The sequence below is a fragment of the Ictidomys tridecemlineatus genome, chromosome 10 (assembly GCF_052094955.1).
Source record: "Ictidomys tridecemlineatus isolate mIctTri1 chromosome 10, mIctTri1.hap1, whole genome shotgun sequence".
In the NCBI taxonomy this organism is placed as follows: Eukaryota; Metazoa; Chordata; class Mammalia; order Rodentia; family Sciuridae; genus Ictidomys; species Ictidomys tridecemlineatus.
This window is the reverse complement of record NC_135486.1, coordinates 107,552,264-107,565,090: the sequence shown is the minus strand read 5'-3', so window position 1 is coordinate 107,565,090 and position 12,827 is coordinate 107,552,264. Positions and strand designations below refer to the sequence as shown.

General features: G+C 50.5%; 1 protein-coding gene across 5 annotated transcripts in view; it reads left to right on the top strand.

Annotated features, from left to right (window-relative positions):
* Sdk1 (sidekick cell adhesion molecule 1) overlaps window positions 1-12,827 on the top strand; it is an 883,473-nt gene that overhangs the window by 812,230 nt on the left and 58,416 nt on the right. For 3 of the 5 annotated variants that reach the window (XM_078023673.1, XM_078023676.1, XM_078023677.1), the window contains 2 exons: window positions 913-972; window positions 3,096-3,197. In XM_078023673.1, the coding sequence (XP_077879799.1) occupies window positions 913-972; window positions 3,096-3,197 (162 nt within the window). The remainder of the gene's footprint in view (window positions 1-912; window positions 973-3,095; window positions 3,198-12,827) is intronic. The other 2 variants (XM_078023675.1, XM_078023678.1) reach the window with 1 other exon arrangement.

Here is a 12,827-nt window from a genome sequence, read left to right as displayed (position 1 = left end):
CCTCTGCTACCTCCCCTTATTCAGAAGGTGGGTAGAGAGCTTTCATTACCTGGCATCCCCCAAACAGCGTCACAGAAAATATTCTTTGCCCATGACACACTGGTGCTGGGAACGGGGTGGGAGCACAGGTCCCCACCACCTCCTGCTGGCACCTTCCTGCTTCTTCTACCCATGGCATGGGGGTGCTGTCTGGGCATGCTTGCCCAGAGGCAGGTGGGGGCTCCCTCTCCATCCAGTTCCTTCCCCAGGCCTTTCTGAAGAGCAGCACCTGTGTGCACATGCTGGACCCTGCCAACCCCAGGCGTGGTGCTGAGGGGTGTTAACTAGAGGAGATGGCTCAGCTGTCCTCCACACCCTTGCACACCCCGAAGGTTCCCTGTTGATGATCAGTCAGCAGTGAGCTGTGTTGGTCCTTGTCACTCTTTGGACTTTGTAGCCAAATCAAAACACCTCAAAATAGAAGGACCCTGAGATGAAGCTGGGTGTGTACACCTGGTCCCAGGTGCCCTTTGTTCTGTGGTTTGCCCATCTCCTCACACCAAGGCTCCACAGGGGAGCCTCAGTCAGCTGACAGCTCTACCTTCCAGTGCCCAGAAGAAACCCATGTCCATCTCTCCTGGCGTTGCCTGGTGCGATGGCTTGCCAAACACTGTTTGTTCTGTCCTATGGGAAGGTGAGCCCACCCACCCTGAAGTGTCTTGCTTTTTATAAAGCAGTGCAGTAAGCCCCCTGGGAGCTGAAGGGAGGCATGTGGGTGGCTGGCTCGGATCTTTTCACCCCTGGAGGTACAGCATGGGAGCTGGAACGGCTTCCAAGTGAGGCCGCTCCATACCCGCATTTCTGCTGTGTGTCATTTGCAGTAACAGTTTCCCTGCATGCTAACTGCCTTTCTGCTTTGCTTACTTCTAATAGCCCAAAGCAGCTTCAAGACCGTGAACAGCAGCTCCACGTTAACCACGTATGAATTAACACGTAAGTCCACACCGCCTTCCGCAGGGGCTGCTGTGACGAGGCAGCTCATTGTGGTACACCAGTTGGCTTCTCAGTAGACCAAATGAAACCAGCTTCGATTAATGCCTCTAATTTCTGGAGTTCTGCCTCTCAAATGCTGCTTCTCAACATGCCAAAACCCTCAGGAGTCAGGAAAGGAAACTTCTAGAAGCAGAAGGTAGAGGAGTTTGCAGTCCTGGCATCCAATCTCCCAGTCTGGGACAGAAAGGAAAGTCAGACCCAGCAGGGCCTCCTCTTTGACTTCCTTCACTTTTTCTTTTTAATTCTTTTAAAATTGTGGCAAAATATACATAACATGAAGTTTACCGCCTTAACCATTTTTGAGATGGTGGTCCACTTACCGCCATTCATGCCCACAACTTTTTCATCTTGCCCAGAACTGAAGCTCTGCACCCACTAAACTCTAGCGCCCCAATCCCTCCCCAGCCCTAGCATCACCATGCTTTCTTTCCGTCTCCATGAGACTAAAGAACCCAGGAACTGAACAGAAACAGGCTCATACAGTGTGTGGCCTTTTGTGACTGGTCCACCTCTCTGAGCAGGATGCCTCCAAGGTTCATACAGGTTGAAGCAGGGGTCAGAATGCCCTTCTTTCTGTGGCTGAATAACCTCCCGTTGGATGTTTCTCCCTTGACTTAAGCCAACCCATCCTGCTTCCCCTTTGATTTCAACTCAGGATGAGTTTCAGGATCCAAGTGCTGGGCTCATGGGACATCCCATAATGTGATTTGCTTTGATATAGAGAATTTGGACAGATTAGAAAGTGGGTGGAAGGAAGAGGAGGGGAGGGCCTAGGCCTTCCTGAGCCCCTCCCCCAGGAGGCACTGCAGGAAGGCTGTGGAGCAGGATTTACCCACACATGCTCCCCCTCCCTCTGCTCCATGCTGCTCCTCAAAGCAACACTGTATCCAGTGAGTCCTTTGCTCCCCTTCCTCCACCCCACTCCACTCACCCCCACGTTCATCACTCCCAAGTACATATTGCTGAGTGACCACTAGGACCTGGTGCCCTCCCAAAAGTGTCCTCAGCTAGGACACAGACCAGGTTCAGGTCAGGCTTGCCTTACATGCACAAGGCCCTAGGTTCCATCCCCAGCACCTCCCCCCGCAAAAAAAAAAAAAAAAAAAAAAGGATAATCAAGTTCAGGTCAGGAAGGTCCCAAGCAGGACATTGCTCCAGGTTGTCATCCCTGTGCTGCAGGTCTCAGTGGACTCTTCAGCCACAAGAGTCCCAGGCTGGGACTAGCAAGCTAGGCTGCTGAGTGCAGGCAGCTTTCCTCAGGGCTGTTCCTGTTCCAGCTGGGCTGAGGCAGACAGGTGGGCCCCTTCTCAGCCATCAGGGCAAACCACACACATGTTCCCCAGAGCAATGGTAGGGAGCCTGAGTGGTCTCATTTACCAGGGAGGGCACCACTGAAGGCGGCACTGTTCACCCAGACATGGCACTCCGGGCCTTAGCACAGCTGAGCCAGCTACAAGGCAGTACTGCCAGTGGGAGAACTTTCCAGAATGTTTTGATTTCAAGGTCAGTCACTCTCACTGTCAGTGTGCAATCTGTGCTTAGCTGTCTGCCTGTGTGATTCTGCATGCAGGCTCCAGCAGGGCTGGACATCTGAGGTGCCTGGCCACACGGTTGGAGGCCTTCCCATCCTCCCCAGGCACCTCGGAGGTCCAGCTCTGATAGAGTTACTGACAACTCAAGGGGCTCAGATTTTCTCCTGTCTTCTTAATGTTTTCCTTTAAATACTGACATCTCCCTCCACCTCTTGGTACTTTTCAGGAGAGATGCTAGATGCAAAGGCAGGCCAGGGCCTGGTTAGCCTCTACCACTTCACTGTGGAAGGGCACCTCCTATGGCCTTCACCTGAGCACAGGGCAGGAGAACTCTTCCTGCCTCCCTTCCCTTTGGTGGTCCTTGATTGACAGCCAGGAGGATGGGGATGTGATCCTAGGGTTATAGGCATATCACAGACTTCTCCTGCCTCTCCTTTGAGTTCTGTTCTTTAGTGTGGCCCACAAATGGAGCTTTCTAGGAATGGAGGCTGCTGCTGCCACAGGCTGACCCCATATCCTCTCCCCTTGTAGATTTAAAGAAGTACAGGCGCTATGAAGTCATCATGACCGCCTACAACATCATTGGTGAGAGCCCGGCCAGCACACCTGTGGAAGTCTTCGTTGGTGAGGCTGGTAAGCTCCTGGTGTCACCCACCCTGCAGCCATCCAGGGACCCTGTAAGGGATGGGAAGGCCAAAAACTGTGTGGCCAGGCATCTCAGCTGCCCAGCCTTGGTGGAGTGGAAGTTTCTGTGACGCCACTGGCGAAATCTGGCTTAGGAGGGTACTAGGATTTCCCAACCGCTCAAGTGAACAGCAGGCTAACTTGCAGTGAAATATAGGTCATGTTTAAATATATATATATATATATTAGTTGTAGAAAGACACAATACCTTTATTTATTTTTATATGGTGCTGAGGATCAAATTCAGTGCTTCCCACATGTTAGGCAAGTGCTCCACCCCTGAGCTACAACCTCAGCCCTAGGTCATGTTTTTAATCCACTTGAACTTCCTTCCTCCTCCTGGCCAGGTGTTCACGCCCTCCCTGCTGCTGAGGAGTCCCGTCCACAGGCAGGCCTCCTGGGCTGATGGTTTTCAGGGCTTCCTCAACATGCACCTGGTGCTTCTGCTCCATCAGCTGATGTGAATTTAGAAGAGTGATGCTTCAGGCCCAGGATAATGAGAATTTCCCCCAGGACACAGCCCCAGCCTCAGGGAGATGCTGAGGAGCGGGAGTGGGTCAGGTTGCTGGGCCCGAGATTAGAAATGCATCAGATGTCCTTTGGCCATTTGGAGAGGTCAATCAAGGGCACTGAGAGGCTAGCATTTTTCTGGAATGGTCATAATATTTGCACACAAATGAGATTGCAGAAATGGGACATCTGGAGCTTCCATTATTTCTGCCTCTCTTTCCTCAGAAGTCTGTCTGAGTTAGTCAGAGCCACGAAGGTGGGAGGCATTCACCTAGTCCCAGAAGATCCCCTGGGGCAGAGGAGGGGCATGCAATGTGTCAGTAAAGGGTGGCTGTGGCAGATGCATGCCCACTAGGGTGTTCAGGCAGTGGGTTCTATTAGCCATGTGGGTGGAGTGTGGGGACTGACATGACTGGCCACTTGAGATCCATGTTACACAAACAGTGGCTGCAGGCGGTGGCATGCGGGAGTTCTGCCCCCTGTCAGCCTGTACCCCCAATGACAGCTGAGTACCAGGGGCTCGGGGCTCCTAAGCAGGGCCTCTGTCTCAGGGACCAGACAGGAGCTGCAGCATGGAGGAGGAAGCCAAGCAAAGATGGATGGGTGTGGCAGGCCAGCACAGGCCAGCGTGACTAGCCGCTGAGTTCCCAGCCCTGGTTCCTGGGTACATTTGTTTTTTGCTATTGTGATAAGATAGGTATAACGTGAATTCTGCTGCCACCTTTACCTTTGTCAAGTGCACAGTTCCTCGTCATTAAGCACACTTAGTGTTCAAGCAGTGAACAAGCAGTTCAAGCACCTCTGGAACATTCTCATTTTCCCAAACAGAAATTCCAGACCAATTAAGCATCCCTTCCCTTTCTCTCTTGCCAGCACCTGACATCCTCTAACTTACTTCTGTCTTTCTAAATGCCCAGGTTATTCTAGGTATCTCGTCTAAACAGAAGCATGTGATAGTTGTCCTTTATTTTTAAAATTTATTTATTTTCTAATTTGTTATACATGACAGCAGAATGCATTTCAATTCATAGTACACAAATGGAGCACAATTTTCATTTCTCGGGTTGTACACAAAGTAGAGTCACACCAATTGTGTCTTTACAATGTACCTAGGATAATGGTGTCCTTCTCATTCCACCATCTTTCCTACCCCCATGCCCCCTCTCTTCCCCCTCCCTCCCCTTTGCCCTATCCAAAGATCCTCCATTCCTTTCATGCTCCCCACCACCACCCCCATTATGGATCAGCATCCACTTTTCAGAGAAAACATTTGGCCTTTGGTTTCTGGGGGGAAAAAAGTTTTGTCCATTTTATCTGAAAATGCCATGCTTTTATTCTCTTTTAATGCTGAGTAATATTTCATTGTGTATATATAAACCACATATTCCATTGTATATAATATTCCATTGTATATATATATATATATATATATATATATATATATATATATATATATATATATATATATATATATATATATAACCACAGTTTCTTTATCCATTCATCTATTGAAGGGCATCTAGGTTGGTTCCACAATTTCACTATTGTGAATTGTGCTGCTGTAAACGTTGATGTGGCTGCATCACTTTATTATGCTGTTTTTAAGTCCTTTGGGTATAAACTGATAAGTGGGATAGCTGGGTCAAATGGTGGTTCCATTCCAAGTTTTCTAAGGAATCTCCATACTGCTTTCCAGATTGGTTGCACCAATTTGCAGCCCTTGGGTGCTCATCAGGGGCCTTCCAGCAATGTAAGAGTGTGCCTTCCCCATAATGTTGCCAAGACTTATTGTTACTTGTATTCTTAATAACTGTTATTCTGACTGGAGTGAGATGAAATCTTAGAGTAGTTTTGATTTACATTTCTCTAATTGCTAGAGATGTTGAATATTTTTTTTCTGAGAAGTGTCTATTCAGTTCCTTAGCCCATTTATTGACTGGGTTATTTGTTTTTTGGGGGTGTTAAGTTTTTTGTGTTCTTTATAGATCTTGGAGATTAGTGCTTTATCTGATGCATGTGGTAAAAATGTGTTCCCATTCTGTAGGCTCTCTATTCACCTCACTGTTTTTTTTTTCTGAGAAGAAGCTTTTCAGTTTGAATCCATCCCATTTATTGATTCTCGATTTTATTTCCTGTGCTTTAGGAGTTTTGTTAAGGAAGACAGGGCCTACTTCAACATGATGAAGATTCGGGCCTACTTTTTCTTCTGTTAGTCACAGGGTCTCTGGTCTAATTCCTAGGTCCTTGAACCACTCTGAGTTGAATTTTGTGCATGGTGAGAGATAGGGGCTTAATTTTATTTTGTTCCACATGAATTTTCCGGTTTTCCAAGTACCATTTATTGAAAAGGCTCTTTTCTCCAATGTAAGTTTTTGGCACCTTTGTCTAGTATGACACAACTGCACAGCCCCTGCGTGTCCCTAGGGCAGGAGGCAGTGATGGCAGCCAGAGCCAGCCTGCTCTGTGCTCAGAATCCTTCCCTTCCCTGGAGGGCCCAAGTGAGAAAGCCCACATGTGTGGTGTCACTTCTGTACCCAGCACAGTGCTGATGGGGTGGGTGGAGGCGGGAAGAAAGGAGTAGAAGGAAGTTGTGTTTCTTCCTGCCATATCGTGGGTTTGGGGTGGAAACACAGCACCACGTTCCCAGCTGCTTGCTACAGAATTTCGTCCCCTCCCTGGTGTCCCAGTGCGGTCACACGCACACTGAAAACCATGCCTTTCCCTTTTCCTCCCAAATGTCCTAAACCTCCCTGACTTTAGCAGGTGGGTCAATGGCCCCCAATCCTTCTTGGGTCCCACGCACCTAGGACCTGAGCCCAGACTAGTTGCCCTGTTCCTGTGGATGGAGCAGGCAGGGCTCAGGCCGAGGTGGCTCCCAGCCCCTCTGCCTTGCTTTCTCCCCTCTGTCTGGGGTTCTGCCTGGGGTTACCTCTGGATGCCTCCCTGAGGGCTCCTGGGCTGGTCCCTCCTCCTCTCTGGAGTCCTCCCACTCCATTTCTCCACATGCCTCTCCTGGACCCTCTCCCTGGAGTGAATCTTTGCCTCTAGCGCCGTCGCCCCCACTTCTGTGTGGCTGGGCTCTTTCTTGCCTGAAGCAATGCACACCGTTCAGACATGACCCTGGCAGGGACTAGTCCTACAAATGGGCCTCTGCTGCCAGTCAGCCTGGCAAGTCTCTGTCCTCCGTGTTCACACTGGAGGGAGTTTTCCAAAGGAGGAGGCCAGTCAGTCATTCCCATTGCAGCCTGAGGACCTGACGGTGAGAGGCACTGTGGACGTGTTGGCACACAGTAGGGGAAACTTCAGAGACGAACTCGCCTTGGCAGTTTCTGTTCATTTTCTGGATGCTTCTGAGCATTACAGCCCAGAGGACCTGAAGTGTTCAGAGGCTTTTGTGAAAACAGACTGGGCTGTGGCCTCGTGATTGAGTGCTAGACCCTTCTCGCCAGCTGCGTGACCATGAGCAAGTGGCTTCAACGCTGAGCTCCGGTTAGAGGCTCATGGCATAGCCAGGAGATCTGTGTGCCAGGGCGGGAAGCTCAGGGTCTCGCCCAGCTGTGCCACCGACTTGCTCTTCTACCCACAATGTGCATGTCCAGAATGTGCCTGGCCAGTGTGGGATCCCACCGCTGGGTGCAGGGCACTCCCTCACAGCACCCAGAGGAGTCTGCATGGTGAGGGAAGAGCACTCCCCACAGAAACCAGGGGCCTGAGTGCTGATGGGCGAGGGGCGCTCAACCTCAAGGTCCAGGCCGGGAGTCTCAGCACTGGTGGGAGAGGAGAGATCGCCCAGAGGACCCAGAGAAGTCTGAGCACAGGGAGCTGAGGGTGGGCACCCACAGGACCCACGGAGACTGATCACTGGTAGGAGAGGGGCGCTCGCCCAGAGGACTCCGAGTCCTGGCACCTTGTGGAGAGGATCCCTAAGCCCAAAGTCTCACTTACCTCAGTGATGGTGGCACAGCACAGTGGTGCTTTTCTACTGTCTGAGGATGTCCTCCATGATGGCAGGAAGTTGTCCCCCGCTACATTTCACAGGGTCCTGTCCAGGTGGGAATGGTGCCTGGTCCACAGTTCCCAGAGGGTTCCTTCTCTGGTGAAAACAGATCCCCGAGATCCACTGAGGACCGCCTTTGTGGTTTCAGGCATGGTGAGAAGCCTGGCGAATGGTGGAAGGAAAGGCCAAGCGAGGGAGTCGGAAAGAGGGAGGCCCAGAGTTCTCCACAGTTCCTCAGCAGTGCCCCTGGACACTGTCCTGAGGCAGACAGGGAACCACAGCCACCCTCACAGCTCATTACGTGAGCCAGGTGACATAAGGCCCATCGGACCCTGGGCACTACTGGGTGAGGGGTGCTCACCCTCAGGACCCAGAGGACCCTGGGCACTGCTGGGTGAGGGGCACTCACTGGAGGACCCAGAGGAGCCTGGGCACTGCTGGGTGAGGAGCACTTACCAGAGGACCCAGAGGAGCCTGGGCACTGTATGGGCAGGGGGTACCCAGCCAGAGGACGCAGAGGAGCCTGGAGCAGGCTCTCTATGTCACTTGACTGTCTGTCACATCTAGAAAATGACAAGATGTGTAGAGTGATGAACTTTGGATCCCCTGTAGCCCAAGGAGGTCATATTTAAATCTTTTTAAGCTCAGAGAAAAAGGCAGAGTTAGGAGATTTCTCCTTGAGATCAAGGTTGGTTTCCAAGTATAGGCATCTCAAGTTGGTAAAAATAACACACCCATCAGGACCCCAGTCAGCAGGACTGGACCCCATCTAGACAAGGGCCCATTCCAGGAGGATCCCAGGAGCCAAAGAGGGTCAAGTTCATGCTTTAGAACAAGCCTCCCTTGAGAACCAACAGAGTCCCATAAGAACCACTTGGTCCTTTCCAAAGGCATGCCATGATCTTACTTTAGGCTTCTCTTCTGTAAGGTCCACTTTCACACTGCCACATTAAGGACCAAGCTTCCAACACATGAACCTTTGCAGGGACACACTTAAGCCATATCCAAACCTTAGCACTCCTGTAACAGAAAAGTTGAAGAGCCAGATACAGCTTCGGGCATGGCTGGATCCAGTGCCGTAACAAGCTGCTTCTGAGCATCCTCTTAGTTCCACTTTCCTTTCAGTCATCCCCTTTCTCTTCCTCAAGGTGGCCCTCAGCTCCAGCCACAGAAAGCTGTGCACTTTCTACATTGTTGTGGAAATCCACTGGCTCTCTCTTCAGACTGCCTTTATTTGCACGCCCATCGCCAAACCAGTTGCCAGTGACCAGAGGTCCCAAAGCCAGGGTGTGATTTCACCTCTACTTGGAGCAAACAGACCAAATACAAATGTGGAAGCCACCCAAGAAAAATGCTGGTTGGTTCCCCTTGTGCCATTGCCTTCTCTAGTCTGTGTCCTGGGAAGTCCCCAGTTGTATAATTCTAGTTACTTGGAAGCTTCTGGTTGAGTTTAAGCTTCATTTTTCTGTAACACAGGCACTTACAAGAAACAGTCGAAGTTTCTCCAGGAAGTCTAGAGCCTGGCCTCTCACCATTTCAATTTAACAGGTCCAGTGTTACAAGTTGACTGAAGAACTCCTTATGTGTTGAGCATGCCACACTTGATCATGTTTGGGACAAAGCTTTCCCTTCCTATTGCTTCTTTTTAATTCTGTGATTCGCCCCTTTTGCACTCAGAAACCTGGCAAACATCTGATTTTCTTCTGAATCTTTATGGTTTAATTTTTGCCATTAAAATCTTTAATCTGGCTATAACTGAATTTGGCACCTTGTATAAAGTGGGATCCCGCACAGATTGTTTCCAGAGACAGGCTGTCCATGGACTGACCCTTTGCAATGTAGCTTAGTGGTGTTTTAATTCTTCCACTCAGTCCAGTCTCTCTGAGGCAATTCCTTAGTTCGGTGGGTGACTTCACCATGGCTCTGGTGCCACCAGACCTTTTATTTATACCACATTATTACACGTGGCTCATATCCACTTCAGCTTGTCTTCTTTCTTCATTTTCCAAAATTTCTCAGCCATCCCATAAACTTTATGATCATTTTGGCAAGTGCTCAAAAAAGCAAATTCTACTGGGATTTTGATAGCAATCATATTATATTACAAACGGACTTCAGCATTCCTGACGTCTTCATTCCACTCCTGTTTCCTCTCCAAGAATTGGCCTGTCCCTCCTTCCCCATCCCATAGTGGGGACGGAGGTGTTCCTGGGACAGTCCTGCTTGCTTAGTGCTTGTGGCTGGCAGTTCTACTGTGGTTCTTTCTGTGAACCTGGGTTCTGTGATGATTTGTCCCTGTTGTACCCATAGAGTGTCCCTAGAACCACCTAGTCCCTTCCAAGGGCATAACCATGGTGACCTTACCTTAGGCTTCCCTAGGCACTCTAAGCCCAGCAGAAAGAGCCCCTTGGGGTTGGGGTGTGGCTCAGCAGCAGGCAGAGGCCCCTCCCCTGCCCAGCACTAAAGTACAAACAAATAAAAGTCTACCATTATTGGCTCCCTGAAAAGGGAGCCAGGACCCGCCTCATTTCTACACCCAGCGGGAACTCACTTCCAAGAGCAGACCCCAGCTAAAGAATCAGAACTTTGGTCTGAGGCGCTACAACTTTTCCCCAAAGAGAAAAAAGAGATTCTCAAATTCAGTGTTTCTAATCACTCAATTGCCTTAGGCAGTATTTGGGTTGCTTTGGGTTCGGCTGTTGCTTTGGGAGACAGAAAATATCTTGACACTATGGGTTCGCTGTTATTTTTAAAGAATGAGAAACTTAACTGTGGAGTGTGGGTTTTACCTTTCCTAAAATACTACCAGCTTTTAATTACCGTTGGTTGGAACAAGAGCAAAATAACAAAGCTTCTAGCTGTTTTAGCTCCCCCTAGTGACAAATAAAGCCAGTCCTGGAGCCCATTAAGTGAGATTAAAAGGATTCAGAGCTGTGTGTGTTGGAAAATGTGTTTATAATGAAGAGAGAACGGCAGTTGCTTACAGAGCAATTAATGTAGTCGCCCCGCACTTCACAAGGCTGAGCTATCTCATCATGGCCATTCGGTGGGAAGCCTGGGTGGCCATTAACCAAACACTGGGTAGTGACCACAAGCAGATCACTGGCAGTGTCTGCTGTTTCTGTGGTCAGTCTGCAGCGCGCGCTGAAGCGAGTGCTGTGAGGAGGTCAGACATGGCCTTCCATTGGGCAGGGCTGAGTGAACATCTTGCAAAAGCCCACACGGTCACCTGGGTGGGAACTGCCACCTGCAGCTCACAGATGAGTCTCTGACCTCAGGGGGTGGAGTAGCCCTTCATCACCAGTCAGGAGGGGCAGAGGGCTACAGGTCTCTGGTATCTGCTTCCTTGGGCACAGACACATCTGGAAGCCGTCACCAGGTTCAAAGGGGGGCCCGTCTGGGATGTGATCGGGCTTCCTGTGCACGGTAGGGTGGGTGCTTGGCCCCGCCTCATCACACTGGGGGGATCAAGATGTCATGTGGGCTCTCCTCTAGGCTCTTACTGGCACATGCCACCCCAGGCATCTCTGGGGAGGCCATGGGCACCAGGTACTCTTTGGATGGGGTGCTCTAAGCACAGTGAGTGGGGCAACCGAGTGGGGGTGGCAAGGACAGGGCTGTGCTGGATGTGTAATAGGAGCAGCTACCCCCAGGACTAAGCCCTGTGCTCAGAGGTAGACACAGCCCCTGGGAGAGGGGAAGGGGAAAGAGGACACCCGGCCACAGTCTCAGGGATGCTGTGGGTGACCATGTGCACAGCTGTGAGCTGTTATCTTCTGGAACCTCTAGTGAGGGACATTCAGAACCACTGGGGCTGCTGACTTCATCCCACCCCACCCCCTTGCCCTCTGCACTCCTGCCACAGTGGTCCTTGTCAATTGCAGGTCTCATTCTTGCACTTTGTTTCCACCCTGGTGGGTCCCCCCATTCTCTAGGGGAACAGCAAATCTGCTCCTAGGACTGGCCCGTGGACCCCTTGGATCCTGTTCAGGCCTCCTCCACCCACACACCCTGAGCATCATGCTGGTTGCCCTGAACAGATGTCCCTCCCATGCTGCATGCTGCATATGCTGCCCCTGTAGCCTGGTCACTACCTCTCCTGGCAGATGCAGCACCCAGGAAATGTGGGTGGATATGTGACATTATTAACAACCTGATTTCCATAAAAGTAGAAAGGTCATGGAGAATATTATAATGACTAATGCTTTATTTGGAAAAGATCCTAAACATCACACAGTTCTGAGTCTAAGTGTGTTCCAGATTCTCTGGAAAATCCTTTGGTTTGCTGTATTATCCACTGGGACAGCTTTGCTGAGGCCCGCATGCAAAGGAGCTTGCTGGACCGCTGAAGGGAGGGAGGACCCTGAGGGCAGCCCTGCCTGGAGTCTCTGGGCAGATGGGCTGCCTGGCATGGGGTCTTCTGGGGGTTACAAGGCTCTCCAGGGTCCAGCCTTAAAGGGTTGGGCCTCTGTGTGTCTCAGTGGCTGGATAGGATGGCGGCTGAAGCCAGTCGGGCAAGATGAGTAGACTGTCCATCACCAAGTGACTAGGCACTCCCACCCCTCCCAGGCTTGGCGTCCCACATGGACACAAGGCTCATGTGGCCCTCTGGGTCACTGGGACCAGCAGAGGCAGCAGCAGACTTGAGAGTGCGGTGGCCCCTGAGTCTCACCAAGCCCAGGCCTGCCCAACACCGACTACGCCCTTTGTTCCCATCCCAGCCGAGCCTGGAAGGAATGACTGCTTTGTGTTTGTTTCTGAATGTGTCGCTGTAAATCCAGGTCAGCTAACCTCCCCCTCATCTAACCCGCCTTTCCCCTCCTCCCCGTGAGTCTCAGACATCATACTCTTTTATGAAAACATCGTATTTTATCCAAAAATACCTTCAGTATATATATCCCTACAAGAACTCTTTAAAATTCAATACATAACGCAAAGTCATTATCACACCTGGAAAAAGTGATCATAATTCCTTAATATAATCAACTATTCTGTCAGCATTTTGCATTCCCATGGAGGTGTCTAGTCTTCTAGCCGTCAGGTTTTCCTCTTCTACACCATTCCGCTCCAGC